We start from the raw sequence: 18,660 nt of genomic DNA on the forward strand, positions 1-18,660 counted from the left end.
CACATGAAAATGCACAATACCAGAGAATACTAGGGGAAAACCAGCAGCAGTTGCAGTGCAAACACTTACCAGAACAGGCATTGACACAGCAAGAGAAATGGCCATAATAGGAGTAGTAGTCTGCATGTTCTGGGACACTGCACTAAGCCATGTAGGCAAGGGACCCATTAAATCACATGGTCATGAAGTGGCCAGTGTACTTGTGCAGTTTGATCAAAATGTATAGAAACTCCTTAAGTTAGTTATTTGAATTTTGCAGAGAAGCATAAGATCAATGTGTAATACATGAATACGTGCCCATTACTTTTTTTTTTCTAAATTTGTGGTCCATACACAGCTAAGATGGATAGACATTCAGTATATACTTGCTGACTTTTCCCCCTTCTTTTTCAGGTGTCCGGCTGGACTACCAGGTGTGCATAGGAAAGAAAAATGTACAGAAGGCGACTGTCAGTGTAACAGGGATGTAGACACCGGACTGTATGAAGACGGATGTGTGTTTATTCCTGACAAAAATGCTGCCGCCGCACAATCCATTATGTATCTCCAGGCCGTGCCGAGTGTAAGTCACCATCATAGATTGCATGGGATCCAACCTCAAACCAGCATAGGCTGCCAGAAAAATTCATATTAGTAAAAACATTTCCGTGTGTTTGCTGCTCCTTATTGTAATGACACGTGAGGAATCACACAGGTTTTTCCATGGAATTTATCACAGGTTTGCCATAGATTTCCCACATTGCAAAGTGGGAATTCTATGGAGAAAATTATAATATTTTGGGTGCGCAAGTAGAGCTTTAAGAATTACCAGAATTGCTGATCTCAATATCCCACAGAGATCCATGCAAGGAAAAATGTGAAAGTAGATGAAATACTGTGAATAAATAAAAAAAAAATTATATATATATATATATATATATATATATATATATATATATATATATATAAAAATTTTAATAAACAACAACAAAATAATAATAATAATAATAAATTAAATGACACATTTGACAATACAGTAAAATAAAAAAAATCCTTAAAAAAAAAGCCCTCATTCAATTTTGTAGGATACAATGTAAAAAATTACACACACACACACACACACACATGCACGCACACATATATACAGTGGTACTTCGGTTTAAGAGTAACTTGGATTAAGAGCGTTTTGGTTTAAGAGCTCACAGTTTTTCAAAATTGTGACTTGGTGTAAGAGCATTGCTTTGGTGTGAGCTCCCTGTACTGGGTGGGAGCAGGAGTGGGGGAGGGGCATGTTCTGTATAGCGGGGTCTACAGCCCTGTACTCTGACCAAGGAAGTCTTCCTTACTTTCCAAAGCATAGCCGATTTGTCAGCCCTTGTGTTTCCCATCCTCTCCATTCATGCTATAATGTGCCTGCACTCACACTCAGCTATACACACTGCTGCTATAATGTGCCTGCACTCACACTCAGCTATACACACTGCTGCTATAATGTGCCTGCACTCAGACTCATCTATACACACTGCTGCTATAATGTGCCTGCACTCAGACTCATCTATACACACTGCTGATATAATGTGCCTGCACCTACACTCAGCTATACACACTGCTGCTATAATGTGCCTGCACTCACACTCAGCTATACACACTGCTGCTATAATGTGCCTGCACTTACACTCAGCTATACACACTGCTGCTATAATGTGCCTGCACTCACACTCAGCTATACACACTGCTGCTATAATGTGCCTGCACTCACACTCAGCTATACACACTGCTGCTATAATGTGCCTGCACTCACACTCAGCTATACACACTGCTGCTATAATGTGTCTGCACTCACACTCAGCTATACACACTGCTGCTATAATGTGCTGCACTCACACTCAGCTATAAACACTGCTGCTATAATGTGCCTGCAATCACACTCAGCTATACACAGTGCTGCTATAATGTGCCTGCACTCACACTCAGCTATACACACTGCTGCTATAATGTGCCTGAACTCAGATTTTCTCGAAAGCATTTTGTTTGAAAGCATTTTGTTACATTAGAGAGCACCATGGACCAGTTGTCTGGGAATGGATGAAGTGTCTGAATATAAATAACTTCCGTGCTAAAAAATGTGAATATTCTCAGGTAACTGAATTCTGTGACGCTACAAACCACAACACAGAAGCTCCAAATCTACAGAACAGAATGTGCAACTATCGCAGTACCTGGGAGGTCATCATGGACTCAACTGATATCAAGAATACTCCATCATCTACTATTAATATCCCGGAACCCACCGTCACTCTTATTCGGGCATCAGACAGGGTGGTCACCTTAGTGTCTGATATCTCGGGAAGTATGGCGGGCGTAAGTGTTTTGATCTTCTCTGTTGTCTATGTTATATCGCCTTTCCCCTCTTTCACCACATATACATTTTGGCCAGAATTTTGAACCAGGAAGAGATGGATGTAAAATATTATAATCTCCATTCTAGTTTTTCTCTGATTATCATCCACTATGCAAAAATTACCCCCAAAAAATGACCCCAAAACTGCTATGTGAACTGGAAAAAACACCGATATGCATAAAGGTATGACTTTTTTTTCCCTGCCATTTTTTTTTTCCCCCTTTATAGAAGTCTGTGGGGGAAAAAATACCAACGTTTCTGTGTAAAAAATGTGAATTCAGGCCACGATTTCACACAACTGTATATGCACTAAAAAAAGCCAAACTGCCTTAAAGCGTCACTGTCGTTTGGGAAAACTTTTGACATGTCATGGGCACATCATATAGACATGCCAAAAGTTTTGATCAGTCTGGGTCTGAGTGTTCACACCTGTACCGATTGGGAGAATGAGCGGGGAGAAGACCGCGCTACATCACGTCCAATCCCCGCTCTGTGTAAGAAAAAAAGAGTTGGCTCCATAGACCCTTATTATAGACCATAAATTATGAGCCCAACTCTTTTTTTCTTACACAGAGCAGGAGAGAACGCTCTGCAACATGTTCCTCCCCCGGCTCGTTCTTCCGATCGGTAGAGGTCTGAACACTCAGACCCGGACTGATCAAAACTTTTTTCATGTCTCTATGACTTTTCCCAAACTACAGTACTTTCATAGCAAAAAACATCCAGTGGGCATTGCATTTATTTTGTCCACATTGACATCTGGCTGGAACATTTTCGACCCCCCCTTAAAAAAAAAAAAAAACAATTTGGTATTTTCAGATGTTTTTATTCCAGAAAAATGTCTAGTCTTACAGTTGTAGGTGTGACCCCTGATGACTGACGCCGTAGCTTCTGCACCACCATCAATTTCTAGCTGCCTGTTTCATTACGTTTTTTTTTATTTAATATTAAACCTTTGCAATAACTGATTAATTTTTAGAGTGAACGAGATCTGCGTCTGGTCCAGGCGGCAGAAGTCTTCATCATGCAGATAGTTGAAGATACGTCGTATGTTGGACTTGTGGAGTTTAGCAGCGCTGCTACAGTCATTTCCCCCCTGGTGCAGATATACAGCCCGGCCCAGCGGCAGCAGCTGAAAAACCTCCTGAAAAGGAAAGCCAGCGGAGGAACAAACATCTGTGCCGGAATTCGGAGAGGGTTTGAGGTAATGAAAAGTTTTTCCATATATGCGCTATGTTCACGCATAGTATTTCCGTAAGACTTTTGGTTGTTGTTTTCTTAATCAAAATAAGGAACTGACAGAGCAAATTGTAATTGGTGCCCATATTTTGGCTATGTTCATATACAATATTTCCGTCAGTCTTTTAGTCAGTTTTTTTTAACCAAAACCAGAAGTTGGTTGAAAATACAAAAACTGTGCAGATGGTTTTTGTTATAATTTTGATTTTGGCTGAAAAAATACTGCCCAAAATACTGAGTGAAATACTGTGAGCATAGCCATAGAGTGCACTGTATTTTTATTTTATTTAATTTTTTTTAAGTACTTCTTTATTGTATTGTTACCAGATGAGTTTATTTCAGAATATTAAAGTGTCTTATTGATGTAATGAGAAGGAATGTATTATTTTAATGTCTTGTGTACGTGTGTATGTGTGTGTGTGTGTGTGTGTATATATATATTATTATTTTATTTTTTTTATTTTTTTTTTCTTTTGTATGGCTATGTGTGTAGAAGTCATTGTAGTTGTGTGTGTGTATACTGTCACACCTATGTCAACTGTCCAGCCATATACCTTCACAATAGTGTAAACATTGGAGGATACAGTTGTTTGTTGCTATTGTTGTTTGGCTGAAAGAACCTTGTAGCTGTAGTTGTAAAACTGGGTCCCCATTGTGCTTGGTAAATATGTACAAGGCCGGGGAAACATCAGATAACTTCCATTCATAATCATCAGTGGCCTACACAGACATTTCTAGAAGCACATCACCCCCACCCAAACTTGCTATAAAGGGTCGGGGTACGTAGCTTCTAGTCAGCCTCAGCTGGGACCATGGAAGGAAGGTGCCCAGCCCCCTTATGGTCATCGAGGGAGGTGGGGTATATTAGCGCATAATATATCGTTTTAAGATTGCTTAAGCCTATCTCACACATAGGGTGAATCGGTGAAAGACTGTTTACACAAAGCGATCTGCAAATTTTTAGCAAACGACCAATGACGATTTGAGAACATGTTGAAAGATCAAAATGAACGATTTCTCGCTCGTCGCTTGATCGTTCGCTGTGTATCGTTCAAATGCGATAGAAATTTGAGCGATAATCGCTCCATGTAAACGCACCATTAGTTTTGCTTATCACAAAAAAAACCCAAAAAAACCTGGAAGACCGCATAAAATATTTTTGTATATATAAAAGAAAAGAAAGAAGTCGGAGCATCTCATAGGCTGCATAGTCCTTCTTACCTCCCTGTGGAATAGCGGTTACTCTCCAGTCACTCTTCTGGACGGCTTTCATGTTTCATTCATTTGCATTGTCCTCTTGTTGTTGTTTATTTTTGCTGAAAAATTCTTGAGCAAAAAATCGCAAGCAATGACCACTCACACGATAACGAATAAATGTACCTAATTTCAGGTAAACCAAGGGACCATCGATAAATCGACATATGGCACTGAAATAGTCTTACTGTCAGATGGAGAGGATAACAGTTTCCCCTCAGCTTGTTATAATGAGATAATAAACAGCGGCGCCATCATTCACGTCATCGCTCTGGGACCGAGTGCAGCAGCCGCCCTCGAACAAATTGCAACAGCAACAGGTAAGTCGTATTTTATATATATATATATATATATATATATATATATATATATATATATATATTTTACATCAAGATATCAGGAGTTCTCAGCACCATGTTAAGCCTATATTCTGGACATTTCATATCTTACCGTATAAAGGATTTCTTGGCGGTCTCTCCCCTCAAAGATTCATGATGTTATTGGTGGACAGTGCCGTATGGGCGGGGCTTTGAGGTCGCCATGGCCCATATCCCCGCCTAAATTGGCCCTGTAGATACTGCCTGCCAATGATGTGTTTATATCAGTCGTCTTGGAAGGGAGGAGGGACAAGGGGAAGACGAAGAAAAAAACTCAGACAGAGATTCTTTGTCTTCAGCAGCTGAGAACTGGGGGAAGGAGACTAAATAGATAATAACAAGTATGGAAGGAATTGTTAGCCTCACAATGGGCAGCAACATATCAAAAGTTATGTGTGATCAGAATATTCCTTTAAGCTAGACAGCCGCTCTGGACACAACCTGACTCATGGACCAACGGAATATAGCGCAATGCCCAATATAAGTGGAAAACATTTCAAGAAACTTACATAGTTACACAGTGTGGTTGAAAAAAGTCTTATCCATGAAGTTTAGCCAAGGGAGGAGGGAAGATGATGATGAAATGCAGTGGGGTGGGGAGGGGGGTATCTAGGCTTATTTAGTGCAAGAATTGTATAGTTTTACATAGATATTAATATTATTGTTTAAGTATTATTGCAATCTAAGTATTGTCCCTTTAAGGGCCCTATTAGACAGTTCTGATCTTTTAGATCAGTGCTTGTTTAAAGTGACTTTATGCTGCTCCTGCATCAGGTGTGAGTATGGGTGTGTGGGGGGGGGGTTCTTGGGCCATTTTCTGCAATTAACTCTCGTGCCTCATATTAACTAGTAGAAGGAGAGAGGTGCTTCCATATTGGGGAAACCATGGAGAGATGGAGATATATTGCCATGGACGTGGAGGCCTCTGGACCACAAGGGTGTTGATATACAGGGGTGTAGTTATATGGGTTCCACCACATAAGAAGACAGCAGTATTATACATGTGAGGTCTTTGATCATCTACAGTAGACAGATTACCAATACATATTGTAAATATTAATATACCAGTATACGATCACTTTCTTCACTGCAATATTATAGTCCTTTATCCGACCCAACCTCTATTTTCCAGGCGGCTTAAAGTTTTTTGCTACAGACAGCTTTAATGCTCAAGGTTTGCTGGATGCTTTTGCCTCAATCCCATCTGGAAGTGGGGACATCAGTAAGCAGACTATTCAGGTATTGTATTACTCATTACTGCTTGATGAGTCCTTATTACGTGTGATTTTTGTTGTATATCTGTATTCTCTTTAAGTCTTACTGACATTTGCAGTAGGTTTTGACATGTCTTCAGGCACGCTAAGAGTAGAGATGATCGAACAGCGGAAAATCTTAGGTTCTATAGAACTCAAACTTGAATTTGATTCCCGATGCCTTCCCGGTCCGTGGGAAAGGAGGAGACAACCCGGGTAACGCCTGGAATTCCGGGATACAGCCCATTACCTAGGTTGTATCCCAGAATTCCAGGCGGTACCCGGGCTGTCTCCTCCTTCCCTACCGACCGGGAAGGCATCAGGAATCCAATGCGGAAGGTTTGACAAGGTTCGAGTTCTATAGAACTGTTCAATCATCTCTAGTTAAGAGTAACTGATCATTTTGGGTCTCACTTGTTTCAATCTAAGATACCTGCAGACGTACGCACACTGACTTTAACTGTCCCATCCTGGCAGCAGGGTACAGTCAGAGTCAGCTAATGCAAGCTGCCATCTGATTGGGCCTGGGGGCATCAGTCAGACACTTAGCTTACCCAGCCAGATAACAGTGAATGCTGGGCCCCCTGTTCCTGGAGCCCCACTCACCGGCCAGGTGCTTCACCCAATATCTTTTTTACTGTATGTAATCCTGATAACTGCATACAGTTAAATGTACCATAGTGAATGACAGGGCAAGGAGCCATTCACTGCCCGTCCTGTCGCAAACTCTTGTGGCCACAGGCAGCATTAAGGCTCTGGGCATAACAGGCCACTCTTTTTCCCTCCACCCTGATGCATGAGGGATGTCGCTTGTGTGCTCCCAAAGTGGGATGGGAAATGAGATGGAGTGCTTTATCTAGGTGACTGGTTTTTTTTTTTTTTTTTTTTCTTATTAACTTTATAGGGATGGGAACACTAACTACAGGGACCTACAGAGGGCTACCTACTACATGGAGGATACTATCTATTGGGGGACTATCAGAGGGAATATGTAACAGAGGGATTACCAGCAGGGCATACTACCTATTGGGGGGGGGGGGGGTGGGGGGTGGAACTACTGAGGGGCATTTCCTACATGCGGATGCCTAAAATGGAGGATACTATCTACTGGGGAAGAGGGGGGAGTTGAGGATGGATGCACAGAGGGGCACCTAACTACTATATGGGGGCGCAGAGATTACGACTATATTGTATGAGTGAGAAGCCTATAATCTCTATCAGTTTCATAAGTGTAGGGCATTCTGAGTGTTGTAGTTTGACTGACTCGGTCAGTATGTTGTTTCTCACAGGTTGGTCATTTTCTATGGTGGCCCCCTAGGTACCCCAGTCTAGAGACTCCAGAACTGGGGTAATTTCTGAACCTCTTGTCCTACAAAAAAATGTGACAACCGGCCCATTCATAATGTTTCCAGTTTGATTGTCCTTGTATGATGACCGGCTTTTATGTGTTTTCCCCCATATACAGCTGGAGAGCACGGCGTCAACGCTTACCAGCAAGAACTGCTTAAACGGCACGGTTTTCTTTGATAAAACTGTGGGGAATGACACCTTCTTCCTGGTCACCTGGCAATCCGCCGTGCCCAATATAAACCTGGAGGATCCGAAAGGAAAACTCTATACACAAGCACAATTTACAAGTGACTCGGCCACCAAATCCTCCCGACTTGAGATTCCAGGGTCTGCCGAGGTAAGTCATTGTGACGGCCACAAATATAACATAAAGTATGGACGGTTGGATTAAAATGGCTTTCTGTAATCTAAAATGACGAGATAATATTTAAAAAACGCCATCACTTTGCATCTATAGCTTCTGTGCACACCTATGCATCTCCATGACAATCCACCTCTTATCCTAAAATCATACTCTTACCCCTTCATAGGCAATACTTAAGTAGGCAGCCCCCCTTTTATGTAGGCATCCCCCCCTGAAGGCAATACCCAATGGAAAGCCCCCTCCATGTAGACATCCCCCCCTCCATGTAGGCACCCCCCTGCAGGTAAACCCTCTGTTAAAAGCCTCCCTCCATGTAGGCATCCCCATGTAGGCAGCCCATTTCCCATGTAGGCATTCACCACCTGTAGGCAGACCCCTCCTTATGTAGGCACCCCCTTACCATGTAGGAATCCCCTCTGTAGGAAGCCCCATCTCAATGTTATCATCCCCCCGTAGGCAACCCCCTCCTCGTGTAGGCCCCCTATGTAAGTAAAAATCACTCATGCACTGCAGTGCTGGGGGAGGATGTAGCTTTTTGTGGCTGGAGGCAGAAAGCTGCCTGAGGCCACAAGGGTTATTGGCAGCACAATGGGCCGATGGATCCTTCTACTGCTGCTTTAACTGTGAAAACTCCTTGCGAGTGCTCATAGTTAAAGAGCTAGATAGTTAAAGTGCTGCCGCAGCTCCTGCCGCCCCCGTTCGAACAGCATGGGGCCACGTATCAAGTGTTCCATGGCAGAATCGCCCCTTTGTCCTCCTGTCTCTATACTATATGCTTTGGGACAATAAGAAGCATGTGGCTACATAAAATGGACAAAAAGCTAATACATCTTTTTTCATTGAATATATAGATTGTCCAGGATCAATGAGCCTTTATGTGAAATTCAGAACTGGGTTACTTTTTATGGCAATGTATTATCTTAAAGGAGAAGTCAGGCGAAATTTTTTATTAAAGTATTGTATTTCCCCCCAAAAGTTATACAAATCACCAATATACACTTATTAAGGGAAATGCTGATAAAGTGCTTTTTTCCCTGCACTTACTACTACATCAAGGCTTCACTTCCTGGATAAAATGGTGATGTCACTTCCTGGATAACACAGTGATGTCACTTCCTAGATAACATGGTGATGTCACTTCCTGGATAACATGGTCATGTCACTTCCTGGATAAAATGGTGATGTCACTTCCTGGATAACATGGTGATGTCACGACCCGACTCCCAGAGCTGTGCAGCCTGTGGCTGCTGGAGAGGATGATGGCAGAGCGATGCTCAGTGTCCCTCCAGTGCCCTGTGTCCCTCAGTGTCCCTCCGCCATCATCCTCTCCAGCAGCCACAGCCCACACAGTCGGGAGTCGGGTCGTGACATCACCATGTTATCCAGGAAGTGGCATGACCATATTATCCAGGAAGTGACATCACCATGTTATCCAGGAAGTGACATCACCATGTTATCCAGGAAGTGACATTACCCTGTTATCCAGGAAGTGACATCACCATGTTATCCAGGAAGTGACCTCACCATGTTATCCAGGAAGTGACATCACCATGTTATCCAGGAAGTGACATCACCATATTATCCAGGAAGTGACATCACCATGTTATCCAGGAAGTGACATCACCATGCTATCCAGGAAGTGACATCACCATGTTATCCAGGAAGTGAAGCCTTGTTGCAGTCGTAAGTGCAGGGAAAAAAGCACTTTATAAGCATTTCCTGTAATAAGTGTATATTGGTGATTTGTATAACTTTTGGGGGGCAATACAATACTTTCATAAAAATTTTCATCGGACTTCTCCTTTAAGAACGGTCATTTGAAAAAATATTTATCCGGCAGGGGTGGAACATCACAAACTTCCTTCTCCCCATGCCATAGCTGCAATGGATTGCTGCTCCGGGACCCCCGCTGGGCTCTGGGATCTCCTGCACTGCCAATGTCACAACCCGGTTGATGCCCAGCCAGTTGATGTCAGTAACTGGAGTGGGATACCAATGCAGTCACTGATTGGCTGAGCGGGCAACCATAAGCATTTTTCCTCAAGTTGTGACCTCATCAGAACTCAGGGGATAATGCCTGAAACCTGTGAAATGGCACTTTGCGGGCCGGAGGAGAGGTAAGTAGTAAATGTCTGTTTTTTCCCCCCCTCCCCCTGCAGGCTGTGAGATTTTTTTTAAATGGCCGGACTTCTCCTTTAACTTTGATTAAAGCTCTTAAAAAGACTTTACAGAGTGTCCTTAATCTTTCCTTCTAGACGGGAGCCTGGCAGTACAGTCTATGTAATGGTCTGTCATCATCCCAAGCAATAGGAATCACTGTAACCTCCAGGGCTGCGGCTGCAGATATTCCACCAGTAGTGGTAAATGCCCATATGAATCAGGACACCATCAACTATCCCAGCCCAATAGTGGTCTATGCCTCTGTTACTCAAGGACTGGTGCCAGTGACTAATGTAAAGGTGACCGCCATCATTGAAGCAGTTAATGGACAAACGCATACCCTAGAACTGCTGGATAACGGAGCAGGTAATGTGGTAATAAAAATATATATATATACAGCTCACTATAAAAGCACATAAAGTAAATGATGTACAATAATCTAACACAATATAATCAATGTCACCCCTTTAAAGTGTCTCTGTCATTTGTTGTTGTTGTTTTTTTTTTTTTTGCAGAAATCAATAGTACAGGTGATTTTAAGAAACTTTGTATTTGGGTTTATTAGGCAAATATGCGATTATCTGCATTTAAAAACACTTTCCCCAGGTCCCCCCCCCCCTCCTCCCTCTCATTCACTGCTCATTATCAGGATATCTCGACTCTTTTACATCAGTCGGGCCCTGTGTAACCTATGGAGGGGGGAGGAGGGAGACTAGTCAGCAGCAGAGAGCAGAGAACAAAGGATTACACAGTGGAAGCTGTGTGAAAGCCGTATTCAGAGATCAAAGAGGTGCTGACTTCAGAGGAGATAGCCCGGTGATGTAGCTGTAAATTAACTCTTTGTTGTCCTGTTTTGGTGCCTCATCTCCCTTAACCCCTCCCCTCTCCATAGAAAATCATGAAGACAGGGGGGAGAGGTTCAAACTGCTTTTTCATGATAAAAATGCATTTTTCGGCTAATAAACCCAAATACAAAGTTTTTTAAAATCACCTGTTCTATTGATTTCTGCAAAAAAATAAATAAATTAAATGACGGTGACACTTTAACCCTTTAAGGACATGGCCCATTTTCGTTTTTACGTTTTCGGTTTTTCCTCCTTGTGTTTAAAAGGTCATAGCACTTGCATTTTTCCACCTAGAAACCCACATGACCCCTTATTTTTTGCGTCACTAATTGTACTTTGCAATGACAGGCTGAATTTTTGCATAAAGTACACTGCGAAACCAGAAAAAAATTCGAAGTGTGGTGAAATTGAAAAAAAAAAACGCATTTCTTTTATTTGGGGGAAATGTGTTTTTACGCCATTCACCCTGGGGTAAAACTGACTTGTTATGCATGTTCCTCAAGTCGTTACGATTAAAACGATATGTAACATGTATAACTTATATTGTATCTGATGGCCTGTAAAAAATTCAAACCGTTGTTAAACAATATACGTTCCTTAAAATCGCTCCATTCCCAGGCTTATAGCGCTTTTATCCTTTGGTCTATGGGGCTGTGCGAGGTGTCAGTTTTTGCGCCATGATGTGTTCTTTCTATCGGTACCTTGATTGCCCATATACGTCTTTTTGATCGCTTTTTATTAAATTTTTTCTGGATTCGATGCGACCAAAAATGCGCAATTTTGCACTTTGGGATTTTTTTGCGCTGACGCCGTTTACCGTACGAGATCAGGAATGTGATTAATTAATAGTTCGGGCGATTACGCACGCGGCGATAGCAAACATGTTTATTTTATTTATTTGTTTACTTTTATTTAAAACCTGGGAAAAGGGGGGTGATTCAGACTTTTATTAGGGGAGGGGGCTTTTTACTATTAACAACACTTTTTTTTTTTTTTTACACATATACTAGAAGCCCCCCTGGGGTTAGGGTTATTCCCCCTGGGGGACTTCTAGTATATACACTTGGATCTCTCATTGAGATCTCTGCAGCATAGATATGCTGCAGAGATCCATGAGATCGGCACTCGTTTGCTTTCGGCTGCTGCAGCCGAAAACGAACGAGTGCCGAGCCGAGGACGGCGCCATCTTGGACGCGTCCCCGGCCGGCATCAGTAACGGAGATCGCTCCTCCGGGACAAGGTCCCGGAGGAGCGATCTCCCCCACTAGACCCCAGGGAAACGTTGCCTCCGGTAATCGGAGGCAGCTGTCAACTTTGACAGCTGCCTCCGATTAGCTAATTAGCTAATAGCGGCGGTCCCGGGCTACACGCGGCACCCGGGATCGCGGCACTTCAAAGCGGGGCCGCCGCGCGGCCCCGCTTTGAAGTGCAAGTGAGGACATAGGACGTACCGGTACGTCCTATGTCCTTAAGAGGTTAAGTCATTATCAGGATTGACAGTCATACTGGATGTAAGGTGCAGGTGAATGAGTGACAAATAGACTTAGAGGGAGTTCACACTTTCCGTGCACGGTCCATAATTATGGACTTGCTATTTGGACAATGAGTTATTATGGACAATGTGCTGTTTAAGTGTTCACACGACTGTACTAACATGCAGTGTCAGTACAGTTGCGCAAAGATCTAAACAAAGGTTAAGTCTGCATCGGGTCTCAGCCCTTAGACCCATGTGATTGTGATTGTCTGGCTTATGACACATGATTGCAGTGGGTCTCAGGACTGAAGGGAAACAACAGCTAAAATGGAACTCAGTAACTCATTTTCCCCCGGGTTCCAAAGTCGTCACTTCCCTGGTGAAAGTATCCAAACCCGACAGATTGCCCACTTAGCCAGTCCAGTCCGCAGAGCAGGAGAGGTTTTCTTTGGGGATTTGCTGCTGCTCTGGACAGTTCCTCACATGGACAGAGGTGGCAGCAGAGAGCACTGTGTCAGACTGCAAAGAATACACCACTTCCTGCAGGACATACATCAGCTAATAAGTACTTGAAGACTGAAGATTTTTTAATAAAAGTTAATTACAAATCTCTGGCACTTTCTGGCACCAGCTGATTTAAAAGAAATGTTTTTGATGAACAACCCCTTTAAGTGATGGAATGGGGTTTTCTGTGACAGCTTTTCGTCACAATATCATGCAAACAGAGCAGTCAAAATTGTCAGGAGTGGAAATAATGGAAACCCTACACATCCAAGATGGATAGCCTATCCCAAGTATAGGTCATCAATATAAAAGTCACAGAGAAAAACCCTTTAAACAGCATTAGTATGGACAGTTCTATACTTAGATTTATTATGCTATAAATGTTCTGTATTTTCCAAGGTCCTGATATTGCTATGTATGACGGCATCTACTCAAGGTACTTCACAGCTTTCACACTTAATGGAAGATACAACTTAAAAGTGCGAGTTGAAAGCAGCAAAACGAAGGCTCGTCTGGCTCTTCCCAGGAATCGGGCTCTCTATGTACCGGGATATGTGGAGAACGGTAGGAAACTCTATAAATATTACCAGATCTTTGCTAGTATTCTATGTATTTTTATATATTTTGTTGGAAAGCATGTATTGTTTGCCTCGCTGCTCACTGAACACCCACTGGGCCAGGTGCAGAGTTTCCGATCCAGCCAATATATCCAATAATGCTTAAACGATCCCTGAATTTTCAAACAACCTACCCCCCTGTGATTCCTAACGTTTCCTAGAGTCCTTACTACAGGAAAACAGCTAAAAACCGTGGCCACTAGGTTCCATCCTTCCCTGCAATCTGCCATCAAAAGTCAGGGGATTTCTGTCTCTAGCAACAGAGATCAGGACAGAATACAGGAGCAGGACTTGCCCACAGCTTTGTTCAGGAGAGGGAGGGAGAAAGACTGTGTACTTGCAAGCTGTGTCCATTCTCCAGAGACACTGCACTGTCCCGGAAAGGTAAATCAGGGGTTCTCGTCATCTCAGAAACAGTGGCAGCTTCAGCACTTAGTGTAACTCCCTCCTTACTGTGCTGCTGCTCTACTGTATGTAACAGTCCTGGCTTGGCCCCTACCATCCTCTTTTAGTTTGCAGACTTAGTGTAACCTCTTAGGGGCCAAATAATGGCAGTAGGAGGACTAAAATTGCTTTGTCGCCACTCTAAAGGGCTAATGTAACGAAACCATGCAGATTTTTAAAGGGAAACTATCAGCAGGTTAGACGAATCTAACTTGCTCATAGCTCCTCAGTGGGCACGGGGAGCTGAGGATGAAGTTATGTCTCTTACCTTCATCCTCAGCGCCATTCCCGTGCTGTTAGTTGTGCCTGGTAAGCCCTTAGGAGCACTGGGGGCGTGGCCACTGCCCTTCCGGGCACTGATCTGGCCCGATATTTGGATTGCCTGGCCCAGCCCTTCTATTGATAATCACTAGCTCCCACTAGGGAGCTATCAGCTAGATTAGTCTAATCTTCTGATATTTCCCCCAAGAAACTGTTTTAGTTCCCTTATCCGTGTTAAACACCAACATGGCCACTACCAGATTCCATAAAAATACAAATACAGTAAATGAACTGCAAAGACCATTCCTACAATGTGCATAAGGGGGGCACTAACACAAACACCATAAAAACAATGTAACCCATAGATGTATTCTTTGCTTTCTTTAGGAGTGGTCTCCATGAATCCTCCAAGACCCGTAATCGATGAAGAACAACTGGTGGTGGATACATTCAGCAGAACTGCATCGGGGGGAACGTTTGTGATATCTAATATACCGGCGAGCCTTCCCACAGACATTTATAAACCAGAGAAAATAACTGATTTAGAGGCAAAGATCGCCGAGGGAGTTGTTGTTTTAGCCTGGACCGCCACCGGAGACGAACTGGACCAGGGAACCGGTGAGATATTACTGTGCAATATATCTGTTGTGTAACAAAGCTAATATTCAAGTCACCTAGGCAAATAAATGTACTCATTTTTTTAAAATATACTTAGTAAAATAGTAAATTAAAAAACAAAACTATGATCCATTCCCTTAGGGTGCCTTCACACGCTTTCACAATTCCTCAGCGAAATCCACTGCGATACTGTGTATTGTTCTCCTTTGCCCCCTTAACCCACTGCTGCCCCTTAATACATTACCCGTTCGTGCTTCAGCCTGCTTCTCTGGCTCCCCCTTCCCTGATGTCCTGCTCAGCCAATCAGTGCGCTGTCACGCCGCAGTTACTGATTGACGGGTACCATTTGTTATTTTCCTCTTCCCTCTATGAAATTTATAATTCATACCTAAAGAAGTAGCAAAAAGTTTCTTAAAGTGATACTGCCATCCTCCTTAACCCCTTCAAGACTGAGCCCATTGATGCGCGGATGTCCAGGTCAAATTAATGTAATGTTCCTCCCCGCCTTCTAAGAGCCATAGCGCTTTTATTTTTCCACCTACAGGGCTGGTTGAGGTGTAATTTTTTGCGCCATGATCTCTAGTTTTTATTAATATCGTATTGGTGTAACAGAAAAATTTTGATCTCTCTTTTTTTTTCCTGATATATAATTTAATAAAATCAGCAATGCTGGTGTGTTTTTTCCCTCGTTTACGCCGTTCACCCTGCGGAAACAATAATGTTATATTTTAATAGATCTGACAATTCCGCAAGCTACGATATGTAATATGTTTATTTATTTATCTTTATTTTTACAATGGGCAAGGGGGTCTTTTAAACTTTTATTGGAAGGGGTGGGGGTTATAAGTTTTTTTTTAATACTTTAAAAACCTTTTTTAATTAAACTTTTTTTAACGCTTTTTTTCGCTGTAAAATATGAAATCATTAGATTACATGTACTGATCTATGCCATGCCATAGCAAAGCATAGATCAGTGTTATCGGCGATCTATGTATAGAGCCTGCCTGAGAGACAGCATGGCTGCGGGGGTCCCGATCACTCAGTGACAGAAACTTGTTCTGTCACTGAGTAGCTTAAACTCTGCGATCGCTATAGATTGCGGCATTTAAGGAGTTAATGAGACGCAGCCGCAGGGTAGGCAGCTGCCTCTCATTACCTCCGGCCCCGTACGCACTACTGTGTGTGGGACCGCTCTCACTGCAGCGGTCCTGCACACACCAGAAGCCCCTCAGTCAGGAACATATATGTACATTCCTACTGCAGGGGGTATGTGCAGTAGGAATGTATACATACATGTTACTGACGGTAAGGGGTTAGAAAAAATTTTAACGTTAGACAAGACATGTCCTCAGGATCACAATGACTTCTGACTGCACATGACGGACATGGGATCTAGATGAATATTCCAAGAGTTTTAGAAAATGCTCCCTCCAATGTAAATGGTTTGCACTGAACAAGAAGTTTTGAGATTGTTTTGAGAAGTTTTGAGAATATTTGACTAGATATATTGTTATATTTCTGTCCCCAGCTACGAGCTATGACCTGAGGATGAGCGTCAACCCTAAAGACCTCAGAGACAACTTTGATGGATCAACTAAAGTGAACATTTCCAGTATTTCCCCGCAAGAGGCTGGAAACCGGGAAACCTTCTCCTTCACACCAGAAAACGTTGTGATAGAAAACGGCACCATTCTTTTCTTTGCTTTAGTGGCTACTGATAAAGCCGATAAGAGATCAGATGTGTCCAACATAGCCCAGGCCGCTCTGGTCATCCCACCGACACCGGCTCCGACAACACCGGCTCCAACAACAACACCGTCTCCAACAGTTCCAACAAATGGACCTATAGGTTCAGATGGGGTGGATATAACTGTAATCACATTGATAGTGTGCTCATCGGTAATCCTCATCTGCATCATTATAAGTATCACTACCTGCATCGTCAGCTGCCAGAGGAAGAAGAGCAAAGAAATCAGAGTATGAGAGCATGAGCATCGTGTGGGCTAATGCGTTAACATTAAACCCACAGAAAGTTATAGTTGTTTTTCCCTCCTCTCCATCAAAGAGACATAACTCTTTTCATTTTCCCTCTACAGAGGCTTGTTTTTTGATGGGCCAATCGTATTTGGTTTTGACATTATCATAAAATACACAGCAAAACAGTAAAAAAATGTGTAGGGGGAATAAAAACAAATTTAAATTAGCAAATTAGGAGGGAGTGTGGTACAAATTTTTATACCATTCGCTGTGTAGTAAAATAAATGTACTGTACGTATTCCGGTTTGCACAATTACAATACCCAATGTGTCTACATTCCGTCATCTTTTACTACTTTTAGAAAAAGAAAACATTAATAAAATAACAAAAATTGTAATTTTCTGACCCTTATAACTTATTTTTTTTTTTAATTCATGTTCTATGAAGCTGTATGGAGGCTCCTTTTTTTGCATCATCTGTAGATTTTATTGATATCATTTTGGTATTAATCAGAGTTTTGTTGTTTTTTTTTTTTTTTAATGGAATGTAGTGTGAGAAAACAAAACAAAACACAATTCTGACTTTTTTAACCAGCTAAACACCTGCAATAATTTAGATACTTGCTGTTTTTAAAAGCTCTGTTCGGATGAACAAAAACTTTGCTTTAAAGTTCAGGGAATCTGCCGAATTAAACTTTTAGTTTGCTCATCTCTAGCCCCTATAATTACAGCGATATCAGATGATTTTGTATAGATTTTTTTTTAAAGTGACACTGTCACCCTCTTTTTGCATTATGACTTCTCTACACAGGGTAAATTTAGCAGTTTTCCAAAGCACCACTTAGCCACGCCCACATCGCCACTGTAAGGCCCCGCCTCCGTCCCGTGACATCATCTGCGCATAGGCTTGGGACCCAGACCTTTAGGCTGGCCTATACCAATGGCCATTGAGTGTGCGGGACCTATGGGCTGATGACGTCACAGGGGCAGGCCTACGGTGGTGATGTGGGTGGGGCTAAGTGGCGCTTTGGTCGTGAAGCCCCGCCCAGGTAGCACAATCTACAGATAAAAAAAGATCACCTTTTACTAGAACATGCACCATGATTTATGATATAAAGTATGGTATGAAAATGGCAAAATTTGCCCTTTACACCTGTGCAGAAAAGTCATAATGCAACAAGTTCTTATAGTGACAATTTTTACATATATATATATATATATATATATAAAATATATATAACATAATTTACATATAAACAACAAAAAAACAACATACCAGTATTACCAACTCTCCATCTGAATCCAACCTGCTGATAGCCTCCTAGTGCACAGAAGATGCTGAGGAGGAAGGTATGTCTCTTACCCTCCTCCTCGGCACCGTTCTTGTGCATTCCGGAACTTACTCAATGGTCCGGCAGGACTGTTAGGGGCTCTGAGGGGCCCTTAGGAGCACTGCCCTTGGCAGGCTGCTTCTAATGATAATCAATGGAGTGGGGATGGGCCGAATTGGCACTATGGGGGGCAGGGCAATTCTCCTAAGGCCC

At 42.5% G+C, this 18,660-nt stretch overlaps 1 protein-coding gene across 1 annotated transcript in view; it reads left to right on the plus strand.

Annotated features, from left to right (window-relative positions):
* Window positions 1-17,176, plus strand: part of LOC138789076 (calcium-activated chloride channel regulator 1-like) — a 37,126-nt gene extending 19,950 nt beyond the window's left edge. The window contains exons 5-14 of the mRNA XM_069967626.1: window positions 394-562; window positions 2,119-2,340; window positions 3,360-3,584; window positions 5,010-5,193; window positions 6,383-6,489; window positions 7,969-8,190; window positions 10,473-10,743; window positions 13,600-13,764; window positions 14,910-15,140; window positions 16,669-17,176. Of these exons, the coding sequence (XP_069823727.1) occupies window positions 394-562; window positions 2,119-2,340; window positions 3,360-3,584; window positions 5,010-5,193; window positions 6,383-6,489; window positions 7,969-8,190; window positions 10,473-10,743; window positions 13,600-13,764; window positions 14,910-15,140; window positions 16,669-17,123 (2,251 nt within the window). The 3' untranslated portion in view covers window positions 17,124-17,176. The remainder of the gene's footprint in view (window positions 1-393; window positions 563-2,118; window positions 2,341-3,359; window positions 3,585-5,009; window positions 5,194-6,382; window positions 6,490-7,968; window positions 8,191-10,472; window positions 10,744-13,599; window positions 13,765-14,909; window positions 15,141-16,668) is intronic.
* Window positions 17,177-18,660: the final 1,484 nt, after the last annotated feature.

This window comes from Dendropsophus ebraccatus, chromosome 4, assembly GCF_027789765.1.
Source record: "Dendropsophus ebraccatus isolate aDenEbr1 chromosome 4, aDenEbr1.pat, whole genome shotgun sequence".
Classification (NCBI taxonomy): Eukaryota; Metazoa; Chordata; class Amphibia; order Anura; family Hylidae; genus Dendropsophus; species Dendropsophus ebraccatus.